The sequence below is a fragment of the Oryx dammah genome, unplaced genomic scaffold (assembly GCF_014754425.2).
Source record: "Oryx dammah isolate SB20612 unplaced genomic scaffold, SCBI_Odam_1.1 HiC_scaffold_23, whole genome shotgun sequence".
Taxonomy (NCBI): domain Eukaryota; kingdom Metazoa; phylum Chordata; class Mammalia; order Artiodactyla; family Bovidae; genus Oryx; species Oryx dammah.
Window position 1 is genome coordinate 37064714 of NW_024070207.1, and position 19609 is coordinate 37084322.

Below are 19609 nucleotides of genomic sequence, written 5' to 3' on the forward strand. Positions count from 1 at the left end.
AGCCACAAAATGGGTAGATGGAGACACATTTCACGAACTTGCAAAAGTCTGTTCTCCTAATCATATGCATATAATGCTTCTGTTAGTATCAGTGGAGATGTTTTTAATTCTGACAGGACATCACTAATAACAGTGGCCTCACCTGTCAGTGAGTGCTACTACTATGTGGCTGTCATTGTGAGGTTTTTACTTTATCTTGATAAACCCCTTAGTCCCTTTTGGACTCTGCATCAACTTTGGCTGACCAATGAGATGGAGGGCAAGCCGTTGCAAACTCTCAAAAAGGATAAAAGGAACCCACTCCAGTATGTTTGCCTGGAGAACTCCCATGGACAGAGGAGCCTGGTGGGCTACAGTCTATGGGGCCACAGAGTCGGACACGACTGAAGTGACTTAGCACACATGCACATATTGGATGGGTGGTTAATTAAAGGTTCTGTGTGTTACTGGTTATTAAAAATCACATACCCCCAAACAGTCATTTTGAAATGATTCTGTGGTGCCTGGTTTCTGTGCAGATGGCACTTCATCCTAGAACACTATAGAAAGCCTTACAAAACACTACCGAAGGCTCTAGTTTTGCTTTTTTGCAACATCTAAATATTGAATGATTTTGATCTTCTGGGTAACTTTCTTGGGAGGAATAGTTTTGTTGTACTTTACAAATTATACATTTGAAGTATTTTAAATATTTTACAATTTCTTAGTAACAGATGTAAACCTAACAATAAAACTGCCCATTCTGGCTAGATAAGGAAATGTTTCAAGATATTTTAGCTACAATTTTTAGTGTGAAAATACAGAAATGGCAGGGTCAGTATTCAACCACAGCAGCAATGAACTAGAACTTGAGAGTGTAGGACTGCTGTGATTTCACAAAAACATGTAACAGACAGCACCATATTAAAACCTAAATACTCAGAAAATGTTCAGCTATATCATCCGGTTGCTTGTTTCTTTCATAGTCACAATAAAAAACACTTTTCTTTTCAGATTAGAAAAAGTTGAGAATTTTTGTACAAAACCTACCAACACTTGAAGCGGGTGCCATGCACAGTATTGGCCCTGGACACCATGCAGAAAAGCGTGAAAAGTAAAGAAAAGAGATATTTCATTATTAAAGCTTTATTGATAGAAATAATTTTTAACTTGAATGATATTCCTAGCAATATTAATGAACCAGCACATGCATATCCAGTAATCTCCCATGCTCACAATTACAGCTTAAGATCCCAAACCCAGGTGATCAGAGTATTTCTTGGATTCTTAGGTATAAAAATGAATGTTGATTTTTTCTTTAAAGGCATTAGCTCAACTTAAATTAGTTATATATTTATTTTGGACTAATATATCCTAAATGATTTTTATTATGAAAGGGAGAGTTTTAATTTATTACATATATGATTTTCAAAATATGCACAAAGATCTGGCAGCTGGTGCCAGCAAGTTCTACTTAGGGCACTAATCTACTATCATGCCCTCCCCACCTAGTGATCAAGGACTTTACTGTGAACATATGGCAAACAGGATTTTCATCAAGGGGGGCTCTCTCAACCTGACAAGGTTTTATTTTGCCATAAATTAAAGGGAAAGGGATTCTTCTGACAGTGTTACTTATAAATCTAGATTTTTAAATTAGCCAAATCCAGCTCAAAAAAGTCTAAAAATTGTGTTTTTCAATGGTATCATGAAGAACTATTATGGTTAGTAACTGGACAGAAGTTAAGATTTTTATGGCTTCTTTCAAAATTAATTAACTGATTAATGTATCAGTGAATCAATGGGTTTATTTAAGTCTAGGCATATAATACTATTATATGATGTTTATTTTAAAAGACTATAGCTTAAATTTTTCTTTTCAATTCTGTACAAAACTGTTATACTAGTAAATATAGTTGAATATAGGAGGTAATAAAATACATTGCAAAGTATTAGGAAAATGTGATAAACTTCCATGTATTTTATATTAACTGATTTAAGAGTAGAGGCTAAAACTCCCTGTTTTATATTGTATTATATAAATACACACTGTATTATACTGTATATATATATAGTGTATATATATATATATATACTGTATTATTCTGTAATCTAAATTTAAAGGTAGTTTTTTTATAACTATCTTTGGCATATCAAAGACATATAGACTACCTATTTTTGCAATGCTGAAGCTCAGAAACTTTTTTGAGAGCAGACCATTGCCTTTGAGAGTGATACCTAAGAGTTGAAGAATTAGTTTAAGACTGAAACAAGTGAATCAAACATGAAAAGCAAAAATTAAGAAATGCTCAAAAGAAAAATGCTGACAGCGTTTCCTAGTTTGATTTCAAAACCATTAATTTTCAGGAATCACAGGAAAACAGTTTGTTCTGTATACAAACAGACTGAGCATAACTGCATTGTTTTATTTCTAATCAAAATACCCACTGACCATCCTCACATAAAAGTTCTTTGAAAGCTGGTATAAACTGTATTCATTCACAACACCACTCAACTTACAGGGCCCAGCCCCATTCTCACCTGTAGGAATAAACTGTGGCTGTGGCTGTGGCTGCGGCATCGGCATGTTAGGCAGAGCCTGTTGGCAGTGGAACAGATTGGGATTAAAGACTGGGGGGCCACAATTGACCTTTTCAAGTGCCGATCTCTTTGGTATCAGTTGAAGTGTACCAGGCTGTAGGCCCTGTGAGGGAAGGATAGATTAATAAGTAGTACCAAGGAAAGTAAAATATGTACTCAGACCAAGCAAGCAGCAGTTAAATAAAGTCTGGCCTGGGAACCCTTTGCAAGGGTCACCATTGAGCAAAGTAACCAACTAAAGAGATTAAGTCGTTCACTATATGAGTACATACTCAGCCCAAAGTAGAAAATGAACATACCAGGGGGGGAAGAAGTTTTTCAGCTTCACTAATTTAGACAAATGAGTGAAGTTGAAAAGGACTCCATCAGGTGGGCAAGATGTGACAGGATGCTGTTGATAGCAAGTAATCATTTAAAATTAACACTGAAGGCTTCTCAGGTGGCTCAGTGGTGGAGAATCTGCCTGCCAATGCAAGAGACACAGTTCTGATCCCTGATCCAACATGCTGTGGAGCATCAAACCCAAGCATCACAGCTACAAAGCCTGTGCTTTAGAGCCCAGAAGTGCAATTACTGAAGCCTGGGCACCCTAGAACCTGTGCTCCGCCACGACAGAAGCCACCGCAATGAGAAGTCCGTGCACCACAACTAGATAAAGCCCGCATGCAGCAACAAAGACCCTGTGCAACCAAAAATAAATAAAAATTAAAAATAATTAAAACTAACATCTAAGGGATGCCCATCTATTCACCTATTAAAATGAGATTAGCAGAAGCAACTTATTAACAGGAAAGGGATTTTTGCCAGTTAAAATTTTGATCTAAATCAAGGTGATAAGTGGCATATAGGTGAAAAAAAAACAGATGTCAGTAGATCTGAGTCTGATTCTGTAGCTCCAAAATCCAAAATTCAATTTATACAAGGATTTCGGGTCCAAACCCTATAACTGTATATTTCCCAACTAATGTGTAAGGAAAAAGCAAATGAATGAATCGCCTGCACCATCCACCTCACCTAGAAACCATAGTTAGCAAAATGTATGCAATTCTCATTTATTTATAGAGACCCACTGTGCATTTCGGTATGTACTGTTTGCTTTGTTAAGACCTTGTAAGGTTGAATTTAAGGTAAGAGTAGTTTTACTCTTACTGTGTTAAAATCTTCCTTTCATGTCTACAATTCTTTAAAATCCTCCTGTGCTTATAATTTTCAGTCAAACTTGCCCCTGGATCAGATTCACTGGAGAAATTGGACCTGACATTTTCCCCTCTACTAACTGCAGAGTACTTTAAAAACATGTCCTGGCGACAACTTGGCATGCTCCAAATTCTTAAGGAGATGGGCACATTTATGCTGAGTACCTAGCCTTCCATATGCCAAAGAGGGCATGCCATGACCTCCTTATTCCTGTGGATAAAGAAGGCCTAACAGTATCTGTATTTTTATTTGGGGAGTTTATAGTGCCTCTTCAAGTCTTTTATATGCATACAAGTTGCTTTCAGTGATTTCAACCTGAGCATGAACAAGAACAGGGTAAAAAAAAAAAAATCTCCCTTTCAAAAAGCATTACAACTGTGAATCCTTACAATACAGAAAGTTTAAACTTCTTCATGCAGCCTCCTTTGTTTAATCTTATCTCACACAAATTCCTATGGGTAAATGCAACTTTAACCTTTAAGACTGCTCTGATGACTCAGAAAGGCATTTTATATTGATGTTCAAAAATACCAGTTGAAGGCCTACTATATAGTATATTTAACTCTACATGGAAATTTCAGACTGACATATATATCTACCAAACACACCAAAATCATCAGAAATAGGCACTTACATATGAAAGCCCCATGACTGAGCATGGGACAGGTTTACCAAAGCACAGGCAAGCCATTTCTCGTGCATCCCATGCACATGAGAGAACCTTTATCTTTAGGGGGCAAACTATTTCCTCTCTATGCCACCAACAGAAATAACTAACAATTGGAGGCTTAAATTCTGCATTGATATTCTGGATTCCTTGCTATTTTCATAGCTAAAAATTCCCTCATTCAAAAGAATTTAAGACAAAAAATGTGATGAAGTCTTTTTTTTTTTTTTTTAAACATTCATTCACAGATTCTGCTGTCCAGATCAAGGGAGAAAATAAGTGTGTTCTATGTTGGTACTCAGCTCTTTCACAAAGTAGTTGGTTTAGTTCTGAGAGAGCAGGGTTACTGAGAAAGAGGAACAAGTCCAACATTGGTGCTGTGGCCTCAAAGCTGTCATCTGAGAGAAAAGTTTGGAGAAATTTGGGGTATTTGGCTTAGAGAAAAGACATAGAATCAGGTTCCTATGAAATAGGGATAGACATTTTTTGGTAATAAAATAAGTCTATGTTCCAGTTAAAATGAGATAGATTTTAACTTAGTATGAGGAGAACCTTCTCAATAAACAGGGATGCCTGAAAATAAATGTATCTCTCTTATGAAAAGGAAAGATCTCTGTCATGGGCTTCAGGGTCATAGAGGTGATTTTTCTTCCACAGCTAGGAAAAATGAGGTTTCCTCAGAATGTTGTCCCTTATTTGGGTTATACCCTATTATAGGAGGAAAGGCTCAGGATGTAAAAGAAATGGATAGCTTACAGCCTATCAAAATAATTGACAACTATGACAAACCTAAGTAATCATAATTCCTATTTTTTAACCTATCACACAATAGTGTTATGCAAGTTTTTTTCTACCTCCTATCTTACATAGTGAAGTAGAACTAACTTTTCTCCAAAATTTACTTACTATGGCAACTCAATAGTCAGGCCTCTTCTCCCAACCATATAGAAATCCCACCCACCCACCCCCGCCAAGCCTTGCCTGGCTACTGCCTTGAAATCATCAACCTTTGGGAAATTAGAACTTAATTACCAACTCATCCTCCAAGTCCTCTGTTTTTGAAAGTTACTAAGGATAGTACCAGCCAAGTGCCCATCTAGGTGGCTCACAGGATATTACGGTTAGTTAGGCTGTAAAAATCACTCAAAAATAATTTACTGTTTAAGTTGTGTAATTTACTCTTTCTTAAAAAATGGGAGAAAAAGCACAGTAAGAATCATTAGGAAAGCTTTTAAATAATTACCGTTAGAAACTTTTAGTGAATTAGAATAAATAGGTTCTCTCCTTTCCAGTTTATATTCTGGGAGATTCATTTTAAGGTCTACTCATGACTATCCAAGATTGTGATTCCAGGGTATTAGACAAATTGAGGCATATATGAATCATTTATCCCCCAACAGAGAGTCGACAAGTCCTGGCCTGTTCTTACCATTGCAGTGGCAGCTGAATGGTTCATCTGGTAATAAGCCACTTTGAGTTTGGCTTGCAAGTGCGCAGGAGGATGAAAATACTTGCATTTCTCCCGGGAGCATCGACCTTTGATGTAATCCATGCAGATGGTCACAGTATTATCACTTGCCTCAATCATGGACACATCAGTAGGGTGAGCATAGCGGCAATCATTCTCACCACGGGTACAATTACCTCGCTGAAATTCACGGCAAACCTCAAAGGAAAAAAAAAATCACATTGACGCTTGGAAGGTTATTAGTTTTTATTTATTTTGCCAGTGAATGTAAGAGCAACAGTACACATTCTTTTGTCATCTATTTAGGAAAAATTTCAAAAGTTGAAGGATAATGTCAAGCCATAGTCACTATGAGACATAAACAAAATTTCTCTTCCAAGAAAGATAACAAGCCATTGTCCCCAAAGGAAGTTTGTCAGCTTTCCTTACATTGAAATGAAAGTATTCTTGAAAACTAGGCTTCCGTGGTGGCTCAGCAATAACAAATCACCTGCCAATATGGAGACGCAGGCTTGATCCCTGGGTTGGAAAGATCCCCTGGAGTAGGAAAGGGCAGCCCACTCTAATATTCTTGCCTGGAAAATCCCATGGACAGAGGAGCCTGGTGGGCTACAGTGTATGGGGTCGCAAAAGAGTTGGATATGACTTAGCAACTAACCAACAACAACCAATTATTGAAAACCAGTTTTTAATCCTCCACTTGATACACAGCCTAAAGTGTAATTAGCTATATTTGCAGGAGGGGATTTTGTTAAGGGCCAAGATATATCACACAACAATGTGCTTTTTACAAGCAGACTTGTGAACTAAAGGACATGCACAGATTCCAGTCCGATACATGGCCAAGCATTTGAGGAGTTGCCAATGGAGCTGACTTTGTAAGAAATTGACTAGTTATTTATTTCAACTTATGAAAAAGGACATAGTTTGAAGGATTTCCATAAATCAAAAAGCTGTTTACAATTTTCTTTCAGTTTCCTTTTCTTAGGTATAAGGATATTTCTGATCTAGTACATCATTCTTAATATGGAGACACAGGTTTAGACTCTATGAGACTCATTTACATTCTGCATTCATAGATAGTTAATGGGTCTTTTATTTTCAGTTTGATTATTCTAACAAGTAGAGATGCACCAGTGAATACAGACTGTAATTTCAGACTGTAAAGCTGGAGCATGCCCACCAGACTTTCTGTGCCATAGCAGAGGAGACACACAGTCAGCAGCCAGACAAACTAAGACATTGTTTGACTTACTGTACAACCGTGCACTTCATAACAGGGTAAAGTTACAGCAATAAAATGTCTAATACTTCTTTGAGGTTATATTCCAGAAGCTTAAAACCCAGATATACTTATTTAAAGCATTCAAGACACCAGGTTCTGGAAATGTTTATGCATAAGGTTAATATCTACCCTTATGAGTATTCATAGATTTCTACACAAATACCTCCAGTTTATCTGAACGTATCGGTTTTGGACCAACAGCCCCCGGCAGTGGAAGAGGTGGGTTTCCTGAAATCAGAACAGGTGCGTTTTGTACCAGTTCGGCGGGGACCAGGCCCATCCCAGGATGATGAGGTAAGTAAGGATTGTAAGCCATGGCAGGATTAGCTGCAATTGCAGGATTCACAGGAAAAGAATTCTGTATGTTTAAAAGAGGAAAAATAGGTGTTAGAGGTCAATAGATTATTCCTATTATTACACAAAGAAGCAGTCTTTCAAAAAGCGTAAGCCATATCAAAATTTACCACTGTATCTTCTGATTTAGTCTCATGTTAATTACCATATAAGAGTTCCTTTTAAACCAACAAATCTCTTTGAGTAACGAACTTACTGGTAAGCTGATAAACCAAGCCACATAATTATAACAGTTATGAGTTAGGTAAATCAAATCGCACTGATGGAGTCTGTTCCAAACATGTTTTCCCTAGCACTTCCCCTTTTACCTAAAAACCCTGTCACCATCGATATCATATATGTGGGCAATCTGAAGGCCCCATTCATTTCACTGTCCTCCTTTCTCTTCCTGGCAGTACTGCTTTGCTCCAAAGCTTCCGGTCCTACCATGGTTTTCTACCTGCCCTACTGAACACTTGCTTTTCTTCCTGGCCCACTATCAATTATGAAGACAGGCAAAGAGGGAGGAAGAAAGGAGTAAATTTTTAAAGGTGAGAGCTTTAACAACTTCTTGCTGTCTACCTAAAAGGAGATTGGTATGGTCATTTTTTTTAAAGAGGTCTTATTTTACAAACGAATCTGACTTGACTAGCCTTGTCTTTATCTAAGGGACCAGTTGATATGCACAGTTTAAAAGAGGGCACTAAATATCCTAAATAGGATTCCTATTAGGCAGGGAGAGATCATAGGATTATAAGGTACATACACTAGAGTATAACTGGTAAAAGTCTTGGAAATGCAAAAGGATATTACTGGGTTTTTTAACTTTTTAACAGTCCTGATCTCAAAGAGTGTGATATATATATTGTCTTTATTATTATCTGTTATGAAATATAAATTTATCACTTTACTGTGCTGTTTTCCAGTTTGTTCCACATGGGAGCATCTTTTCTTCTCAATATGGTCATAATTTCTTTGATAGTTCTCTTGCCTCCCCTACAGCACCCAATATACATAGTGAATGATAAAATCAATGACATAATTTAAAAATAAATGTAAACATTTTAATAATGGATAAAAAATCCTGGTTAAATGCAGTATATTTCTAATAGTGACTTTATAAGGTAGGTGCACTGCGGTACAACTGGTGATGTCTCATGTATGACTAATAGCATGTATTCTTGCTTTCTTTTTAATTTCTTCCACTAAAAAAAAAAATCTGTTGCACTGTCGAGCTCTGCCCACATCTTGTGCTAGATCACAATAATAGGAACAGTTCTAAATGGAGGTAGAGTAGGACTCTGTAGAGTATGAAGTGAGGGACAATCTATATTCATGCTGCCACCCTCTAGTTGGAGCTGAAATTTTCACCAGCACAGCCTTCTCCATGAAACCCGTGTTATAAATCACATTCACCTTGGAAGGAAGGGTTTCCCCATTAGCACTCTACCTGAAGATGAGCTTGTTGTTTACTCACCAAGTTGTGTCCAACTCTTTTGTAATCACATGGACTGTAGCCCTGCCAGGCCCCTCTTGTCTATGGAGTTTTTCCAGGCAAGAATACTGGAGTGGGTTGCCATTTCCTACTCCAGGGGATGTTCCCCACCCAGAGATTGAACCTGCGGCTCCTGTGTCTCCTGCATTGCAGGCGGATTCTTTACCACTGGGCCACTGGGGAAGACTTCGATGAGTTTTGTTTGTTTAGTTGCTAAGCTGTGTCCAACTCTTTGCGACCCCATGGACTGTCGTCCACCAGGCTACTCTGTCCATGGAATTTTCCAGGCAAAAATACTGGAGTGGGTTGTTATTTCCCTCTCCATAGGTGAATTTATCATTAGCTAACTAGCAAATTAGGAACAACAGAAAGAGCATGTCCCACCTGCTTCCAAACTGGTAAGACTCATCACAGTAAGTAGAGAAGGCATGATGGCCAAGAGTTTTAAGAGGAAAGGGGTGACACCACGTGGGAGGAAAGACAATGGGGCAGTCAGAGGAAGTGCTTTAAGGTTTGAGGACAAAAGCCAAAGGCTGACTCACCCTAACTGGCACTGTGATATAACAGGTTACAGGAACATATCATACTTCTCATAGAGTGAGATATAAAGCTTCAGGAATTAACTGATGTGATATTATTTTATATAATGAGCTAAGACTTGGTCTGATAGAATATGGTCCACTGGAGAAGGGAATAGCAAACCACTTCAGTATTCTTGCCTTGAGAACCCCATGCTGCTGCTGCTGCTGCTGCTGCTAAGTCACTTCAGTCATGTCCGACTCTGTGCGACCCCATAGATGGCAGTCCACCAGGCTCTGTCGTCCCTGGGATTCTCCAGGCAAGAACACTGGAGTGGGTTGCCATTTCCTTCTCCAATGAGAACCCCATGAACAGTATGAAAAAGCAAAATGACAGGATACTGAAAGAGGAACTCCCCAGGTCGGTAGGTGCCCAATATGCTACTGGAGATCAGTGGAGAAATAACTCCAGAAAGAACGAAGGGATGGAGCCAAAGCAAAAACAATACCCAGTTGTGGATGTGATTGGCGATAGAAGCAAGGTCCGATGCTGTAAAGAGCAATATCGCATAGGAACTGTAATGTTAGGTCCATGAATCAAGGCAAATTGGAAGTGGTCAAACACAAGATGGCAAGAGTGAATGTCGACATTCTAGGAATCAGCGAACTAAAATGGACTAGATTGGGTGAATTTAACTCAGATGACTATTATATCTACTACTGTGGGCAGGAATCCCTTAGAAGAAATGGAGTAGCCATCATAGTCAACAAAAGAGTCGAAAATGCAGTACTTGGATGCAATCTCAAAAATGACAGAATGATCTCTGTTCATTTCCAAGGCAAACCATTCAATATCATGGTAATCCAAGTCTATACCCCAACCAGTAACACTGAAGAAGCTGAGGTTGAAGGGTTCTATGAAGACCTACAAGACCTTGTAGAACTAACATCCAAAAAAGATGTCCTTTTCATTACAGGGGACTGGAACAAAAGTAGGAAGTCAAGAAACACCTGGAGTAACAGGCAAATTTGGCCTTGAAGTACGGAATGAAGCAGGGCAAAGGCTAATAGCGTTTTGCCAAGAAAATGCACTGGTCATAGCAACACAGGAGAAGACTCTACAACACATGGACATCACCAGATGGTCAACACCAAAATCAGATTGATTATATTCTTTGCAGCCAAAGATGGAGAAACTCTATACAGTCAGCAAAAACAAGACTGGGAGCTGACTGTGGCTCAGATCATGAGCTCCTTATTGCCAAATTCAGACTTAAATTGAAGAAAGTAGGGAAAACCACTAGACCATTCAGGTATGACCTAAATCAAATCCCTTATGATTATACAGTGGAAGTGAGAAATAGATTTAAGGGACTAGATCTGATAGACACGGCGCCTGATGAACTATGGACGGAGGTTTGTAACACTGTACAGGAGACAGGGATCAAGACCATCTCCATGGAAAAGAAATGCAAAAAAGCAAAATGGCTGTCTGGGGAGGCCTTGCAAATAGCTGTGAAAAGAAGAGAACGGAAAAGCAAAGAAAAAAAGGAAAGATATTCCCATTTGAATGCAGAGTTCCAAAGAATAGCAAGGAGAGATAAGAAAGCCTTCTTCAGCGATCAGTGCAAAGAAATAGAGGAAAACAACAGAATAGGAAACACTAGAGATCTCTTCAAGAAAGTTAGAGATATCAAGGGAACATTTCACGTAAAGATAGGCTCGATAAAGGACAGAAATCATATGGACCTAACAGAAGCAGAAGATACTAAGAAGAGGTGGCAAGAATTCACAGAAGAACTGTACAAAAAAGATCTTCATGACTCAGATAATCATGATGGTGTGATCACTCACCTAGAGCCAGACATCCTAGAATGTGAAGTCAAGTGGGCCTTAGAAAGCATCACTACAAACAAAGCTAGTGGAGGTGATGGAATTCCAGTGGAGCTATTTCAAATCCTGAAAGATGACGCTGTGAAAGTGCTGCACTCAATATGCCAGCAAGTTTGGAAAACTTAGCAGTGGCCATAGGACTGGAAAAGGTCAGTTTTCATTCCAATCCCAAAGAAAGGCAATGCCAAAGAATGCTCAAACTACCGCACAACTGCACTCATCTGACAAGCTAGTAAAGTAATGCTCAAAATTCTCCAAGCCAGGCTTCAGCAATAAGTGAACCATGAACTTCCAGATGTGCAAGCTGGTTTTAGAAAAGGCAGAGGAACCAGAGATCAAATTGCCAACATCCGCTGGATCACAGAAAAAGCAATAGAGTTCCAGAAAAACATCTATTTCTGCTTTATTGACTATGCCAAAGCCTTTGACTATGTGGATCACAATAAACTGTGGAAAATTCTGAAAGAGATGGGAATACCAGACCACCTGACCTGCCTCTTGAGAAACCTATATGCAGGTCAGGAAGCAACAGTTAGAACTGGACATGGAACAACAGACTGGTTCCAAATAGGAAAAGGAATACGTCAAGGCTGTATATTGTCACCCTACTTATTTAATTTATATGCAGAGTACATCATGAGTAATGCTGGGCTCAAAGAAGCACAAGTTGGAATCAGGATTGCTGGGAGAAATATCAGTAACCTCAGATGTGTAGATGACACCACCCTTATGGCAGAAAGTGAAGAGGAGCTAAAAAGCCTCTTGATGAAAGTGAAAGTGGAGAGTGAAAAAGTTGGCTTAAAGCTCAACATTCAGAAAACAAAGACCATGGCATCTGGTCCCATCACTTCATGGGAAATAGATGGGGAAACAGTGGAAACAGTGTCAGACTTTATTTTGGGGGGCTCCAAAATCACTGCAAATGGTGACTTCAGCCATGAAATTAAAAGATGCTTCCTCCTTGGAGGAAAAGTTATGACCAACCTAGATAGCATATTCAAAAGCAGAGACATTACTTTGCCAACAAAGGTCCGTCTAGTCAAGGCTATGGTTTTTCCTGTGGTCATGTATGGATGTGAGAGTTGGACTGTGAAGAAGGCTGAGTGCTGAAGCACTGATGCTTTTGAACTGTGGTGTTGGAGAAGACTCTTGAGAGTCCCTTGGACTGCAAGGAGATCCAACCAGTCCATTCTGAAGGAGATCAGCCCTGGGATTTCTTTGGAAGGAATGATGCTAAAGCTGAAACTCCAGTACTTTGGCCACCTCATGCGAAGAGTTGACTCATTGGAAAAGACTCTGACACTGGGAGCGATTGGGGGCAGGAGGAGAAGGGGACGACAGAGGATTAGATGGCTGGATGGCATCACCGACTCAATGCACATGGGTCTGGGTAAACTCCGGGAGTTGGTGATGGACAGGGAGGCCTGGCGTGCTGTGATTCATGGGGTCACAAAGAGTAGGACTCGACCGAGCGACTGAATTGAAGACAGACTATCAATTTGATGATTCAGGGTGTCTCAAAATTAGCAAAAATCTCAAATGGTAAAATCACAGAACCAAGAAGAGCCACTATTATATTTTGTAAAGCTATTGAATTAAAAGGAAAACTGGCAGATGAGTGAATTTTCTAGATTATAGAATTATTAGTCACTAATAAATACTGACCAATTTATAACATTTAGTAATAATGGACATGTAGCAATGCTTCCTATTATAATAGCTCTGAACTTCTGTATTTTTTTCCTTGCTTTTTTGGGCAAAATTTACTGGTTAACCTGGAATAGATTTTAACCTTCTTAGGTTTGTTGTATGTTCCAACTCATGAAAACAAGCTGTAAATTAATTGACAGTCTATATAAATAGTGCAAGGGGCTGCTGAAAAAGTTTAGGGTAAGTTTATACTGTATCATATTTACATTTTAAAGTTAGCATTGTAGATTTTACAATCATTTCCTCTTTGGTATAAACTTGATTCTATAATGCTGTTTATTGAGAAGAAGTAGGTCTTCTTTTTTTAAATTCTCAACCCTTGGGCACAGCTGGAACTCCTGAGTTTCTTATTTATTTTCAAATGGACATTTCTGTTTTTCACCACCACCTCTGCCCCAGGGTAAGTATTCCATTTCCATGAATTTGAACATTCAAGGGCTTAGCTTTATTTAACAACCACCTGTTATCAGGCAGCCGCAAGTTCACACATTCAATTTTAATAAGCAAATTTAATCCTTCCTGTACCTGTCTTGCAGCCCTTGATGTAAGTTGAGCTAAACATGAACCAATCTGTGGGGTAGTCTTGATGTTAAAGAAAAAGGTACCTAACAGGTTGAATCTGATTTCTATATACAGCCCAAATTGACCAGGCACTTAAATATGTTTCAGATATTCACTCAAGCCTACAAATCATTTACTAAATATTTGAAAATATGAGAAAGCTTTTTTCTTAGAACAAAGGGTATGGATTTTCATCTTTCTTGAATCTTATAAAACCAACAAGAACGATGGCAACAACCGACTATATGAATAAAAAGATCACCTAGACAATTATTTATCCTCAATGTGTCTTGCAGTGTTAGCTGCTAGGGTAGGAATTCTCACAAGGTACTGGTTACTTGCACGTGTGTTTGCTAGTCGCTTTAATCACGTCTGACTCTTTGTGACCCTACGGACTTAGCCTGCCAGGCTCCTCTGTCCATGGGATTCTCCAGGCAAGAATACTGGAGTGGGTTGCCATGCCCTCCTCTAGGGGATCTTCCCAACCCAAGGATCAAACCGGTGTCTCTTATGTCTTCTGCATTGACAGGCGGGTTCTTTACCATTAGCGCCACCTGGGAAGCCCCAAGTACCTAGAACTATCAGGGCCTTAGGAAATGCATTCTGAAATTTGGCGAACTGTCTCTAGAACAGTGGCATCTAATCTTTTTCAAGTCCCGAACTTCTCTGAGAGTCTGATGAGAGCTGTGGACCCTCCCCATGGAAAAATTCATATGGGTACAAATTGTGATCTCAAGAAGTTCAAGGACCTCATGAAACTCACCCCTGGGATATGGAGTACTTACTGTTCAAGAGCTTGTGTTCCAGGGTAATAGCTGGCAAACCATAGCCCCTGAACCAAATCCAGCCTGCCCTGTTTTTGTATGGCCAGAATGGTATGAGTGGTTTCTCTATTTTTACTTGTAGTTGATATACAATATTGCATTAGTTTCTGGTGTACAACAAAGTGGTTCAGTTTTATATATTATATGCAAATACTTTTAAATATTATTTCCCATTTTGGTTTATCACAGGATATTGACTATAGTATCCTTTGCTATACAGCAGGACCTTATTGTTTATCTACTCTAGTTATAATAATAATAGCTTGCATATGCTAGTCCCAAACTTTCAATGCAACCCCCTCAGCCATCCTCCTGGAACCACCAGTCTGTTCTCTGTGTCTGTGAGTCTGTCTCTGTTTCACAGATAAGTTCATTTGCGTCACATTTTACATTCCACATATAAATGATATCATATGGTATTTGTCTTTCTCTTTCTGACTTTCTTTACTTAGTATGATAATCTTTCGGTCCATCTATTTGCTGTAAATGGCATTGAAAAGTTCATTCCTTTTTATGGCTGATATTACATTTTATATACATATTCTAATATATATATAATTAGCTTATATATATATATATGGGATATTATAAAATAGCACTGATATGAACATAGGGCTGCATGTATCTTTTCAAACTTTTATCTGGATCTATGCTTAGGGGTGGTATTGATAGATCTATGCTATTGTTGTTGTTTAGTCACTAAGTCATGTCCAAATCTTTTTTGACCCCATGGACTGTAGTCTGCCAGGTTGTGGGCATGGGATTTCCCAGGCAAGAACACTGGAGTGGGTTGCCATTCCTGCTCCAGGAGATCTTCCAGACCCAAGGTTTGAACCCACATCTCTTGCACTGGCAGGCAGATTCTTTACCATGGCAACTCAACTCTCTAGTTTTTAGATTTTTGAGGCACCTCCATACCATTCTCCATAGTGGCTGCACCAATTTACAACCCCACCAACAGTATAGGAGGGTTCTCTTGTCCCACATCCTCTCCAGCATTTGTTATTTTCTACATTGTAATATCTCATAACACATGAAAATTATATGCAATTCACATTTCAGTTTCCATAAATAAATTTCCCTCTGCTCACTCGTAGACCGACATAACGAAAAGCATGGATATCTGTTTTTTCTCTTTACAGAAGAACCTATGTAATATCCTCAAATCTTGTCTCTTGTCCCACAAAGGCTGAACTATTTGTTAGTCATTTAGAGAAAATTTTGCTCACCTTCATTCTACAGGATTCAAAAATATAAAGCATTTAATTTCTGAAGTAAAGCGCTAATTATATAAAAATCTATGGATGTGAATTTCATATTTTATAGCAAGATTACACAAATTGAAGAAGTTAGACTTTAGAAACAAATATTGGTGGATTCATGTTGATGTATGGCAAAACCAATACAACATTGTAAAGTAATTAACCTCCAATTAAAATAAATAAATTTATATTAAAAAAAAGAGAGAGAACAAAGAAACTCCACCAAAATAAAACATTGCTCGGGTGAAAAAAAAAAATAAAGTGTTCACTAAAATGTTTTTTTTACATAGTTACTAAAGTTCACATTCTTAACTATTTATTTATAGAATCATAACTACTTGATGACTAAGAATGGGGAGATAGATGGAATCCTGTAAAGGAAAAATTTTAGGAGCCACCACATTTTGATCTTAAAGGATTCTGAAGCACCTTTGAATAATAATACAATTCAGTGAAAACCGATGCCTCAAATAAATATCTCTAGTTTACACAGACATCTTAGGAACATTGATTTATTACTTAAAATGAGTTATTCCTCAAGGTAGTATAAAGAAATAAAACCTAATAACAGCCTAGATCTCTTTATAGTAACTTGAATAATATCCAGTGTCAGTCACAATTATTGTTGGATGAATCCAAGATACTTAACTCACTTAGGCTAATCCTGGCCTCAAGTCAACATCATAATTGAGGCCTTCCCTCTAAGCTCCTGTCTAAAGGTGGACAACTAAACATTTTCTTTTATAGGATGATAAACATTTGGTAACAATTTGTTGACTTGATTTTAATGCTAGAAATATAGCACTCTTAACTTTTAGCGCTCATAATGTCTTATCACTCATTTACAAGCATTTATAGAGTATAAAAAGCAGCCCCTTTCACCATCACCGTGCAGATTTCTATCCTTGGATCCCAAAGCACAATGAAATGTACCATTTTCATTTTCATCAGACTTTACTAGATGTTCACAAGAAGCACAACTGACTCATTTTGTTTTAGTTTTTCCTTGGTCATCTCCACGCTCTTTGACTGGTGTTATGGGCACACTGAAGGAGGCCCACATAATCTCCAGACTAGTTGATTGCTCCCTCAGTAACTGAGAGTGAACTTTATAAACAGATGCAAGCTGATAGTGGTGTTTATGTACTAATCATACTTGTTAATAAATAAGCCACTGTGGCTCAAAAGAGAGTGAAGAAAAATACATTCAAGAATCAAAAGTGAATAGTTATCCTCACCTAAACCTGGCTTTTCTGACCTTATTAATCATGGAAGTCTCCAAATAAGGGGAAGCATTGAAGGGAGGAAGGTAGGTGAAGGATTGATAGATTATTGTGGGTATAATAGGTGTAAAGTTGAGCAAACAAGAGGGAACAAGTTATGGTTTGAATCTCCCTCTAAGTGGTAAGAAGCTGTAGAGCAGGCCACGAATTATAACCAACAGCATAATAGCAGGTGATTCCTAGAGAAGGATCTGGTAAAAGGGTAAATGACTTTTTTCTTAGTTGCGGGGAGGGGAGGGTGGATTTTAACTTTGTTACTGAGACATGAACCAGAACTGCCCTAAAAATTATTTGTTGCTAAATCACTATATAATAACATTGGCAATTCAATTAACTTCAGTATAGCACTAGGAAAGAAAAAGTCTTTTAAAAATCAATGACTACTTAATTTTAACAACAGGCATGAGAAAAAGGGTTTGGGGGGAAGGGAAAATAACAAGAAAATAACTGAGAAAAGCAAAAAGGCCACAGAAAGCCTGGAGACGAGATATCTCAATGCAAATCCATGATAAATGGATGCAGGGGTTATAATTATCAGCAGTTTAACAGAGCACCACCACCTCCAAAACAACAACACAAAATAAAACAAAACCTTTCATGGCTCATATAAAAAAAATCACTCTACAGAGGAAAACAAAAAAAAAAGCTCAAAGCTATAATAATACAAAGGATCAGGTAGAAGTCAGAAACTAAGGGGATCACAAAAAAATTAATCCATCATCTTACTATTGCTAGCTCATATATTCCTAGGGGATAGAGACTATTTCTAATTTACCTTTTTATCTGTTTCTTACTCTTTTAAATGCCTGGCATGAGTAGACACTCAAGAAATATTTAGTGAATTGAGAATGGATTCCTAAGCCACTGATTACTTTTAGGTTTACCAGTTAGAAAAATCAAAATAAAAAACAAAACAAACACTCAGGGATCAAAAGCAGTGGCAGAGAATTCCATCAGTGGTAGAGAATTCCATCTGTTTTGCTCCCTGGTGGGGAAAACTTTAAGCAGAAGACCACTCCTAAACTGTCTTTTGATACAGATGTGAAATGGTACATAAACAGTATGAGAAGCATGCGGTAGTGTACACATATACATGAAGAGTGCGTGCATATACCCACACCCACACGTATGTATGCATGCAGTTTTTAACTGGAGTGGCTAAGTCATCAGTAGCAAAAGGTATCCAATGAAGAGTTTCTAAAAAAATGGTTTAGTGATAATATAGACTGAAATATACAACTTATTACAAAAAGTATGGTTCCAGGGGACAAGTGAATTGCTAATGTGATATTCACAGAATGGCTGAAGAGAGGAGACTAGGTGAAGGAGGGTTTCAAATAATATTCAGTTCATCTATAAAGATTGTTATGGCTTCCCAGGTGGCCCTAGGGGTAAATAATCTGCCTGCCAATGCAGGAGACGTAAGACACACAGGTTCAGTCCCTGGTTCGAGAAGATTCCTGGAGGAGGGCACGGCAACCCACTCCAGTATTTTTGCTAGGAGAATCCCATGGACAGAGGAGCCGGGCAGGCTACGGTCCATAGGGTCGCAAAGAGTCAGACACGACTGAAGTGATTTAGCACGCACATAAAGATTATTATGGCAGATTAGGATTATTGGGGAGAAAGATTACTGGGTGGGGAGGGCAGCTATGTTTTTCACACTAGGTCTCCTCATGGCCCTGTCACTGACAAACCATTGAATTTTGTTGATCTAGGCAAGAGGATGGTGATAAGAAAAAAAAAAATCATCCTCTCTAGGTGAGGATACCAAGCATTGGGTTTGTTTCTTGTTCCTGCTGTGATTTTCTTTATCCTCCGCCAGGGAAAATGAGTTTCACAGACCTTCTCAACTTCCTGCCTTCATCTCGATGGCGATGAACGGCAAGCCATGCTGAGGTAGCTGCTGGAGCTTAGGCTGTGACCGTGAGCAGGAAAGCTAATAGGCCCACATGGTCTCATTAGCACCCCGCTCTCACCAACTGAGCTAACCGGCCCCAGAAGAGAAAGACACAGAATGGGCTGAGAGACAATTACATTTTAATTTATCCCCTGGGAATATACGAGGGAGGATAAAGGGAGAGTGTTGAGATTGGTTAATATCAAAGAAAGTACGCACTGTGAAAGATAGCATGTACAAATGCCCTCTGTTTGATGGCAGAAGTGTAGCATTTTCGTTTCACTTAAAAAAAAAGATTTCACCTTGTGTATTAAACCGAGTTGGGGCAAGGCAGCAAAGCTCCTGCTGTTGTGATTTCTTTTGTTTTACTGTTAAAGGAGCTTTAAGCTGTGTGACATACACAGCCTCAGGAAGGGACCTGAATAACTACTCTACCTTGGACCAGTAATTGCAATCAGGAATGAATCCAGGATCTGAGGGGCCTGCAGTTTAGGTTGTTGGGTAGAGAAGGGGAGCCTTAAGAACAAAGAGTATACAAATATTTTTGGCAAATTTTATAAACACATTGCTAGGCCTCCTCCCAGGGCTGTGGAAGGAGACCATGCAAATAAGGGGCCCAGAGCCTTCCTTTGG

General features: G+C 38.6%; 1 protein-coding gene across 4 annotated transcripts in view; it reads right to left on the bottom strand.

Annotated features, from left to right (window-relative positions):
- The window catches only part of MBNL3 (muscleblind like splicing regulator 3), a 74168-nt gene that overhangs the window by 11796 nt on the left and 42763 nt on the right, over window positions 1–19609 (bottom strand). For 2 of the 4 annotated variants that reach the window (XM_040265270.1, XM_040265268.1), the window contains 4 exons: window positions 7361–7555; window positions 5874–6110; window positions 2521–2683; window positions 1030–1065 (listed from right to left, as the gene is read on the bottom strand). In XM_040265270.1, coding sequence (XP_040121204.1) covers window positions 1030–1065; window positions 2521–2683; window positions 5874–6110; window positions 7361–7555 — 631 coding nt within the window. The remainder of the gene's footprint in view (window positions 1–1029; window positions 1066–2520; window positions 2684–5873; window positions 6111–7360; window positions 7556–19609) is intronic. The other 2 variants (XM_040265269.1, XM_040265267.1) reach the window with 1 other exon arrangement.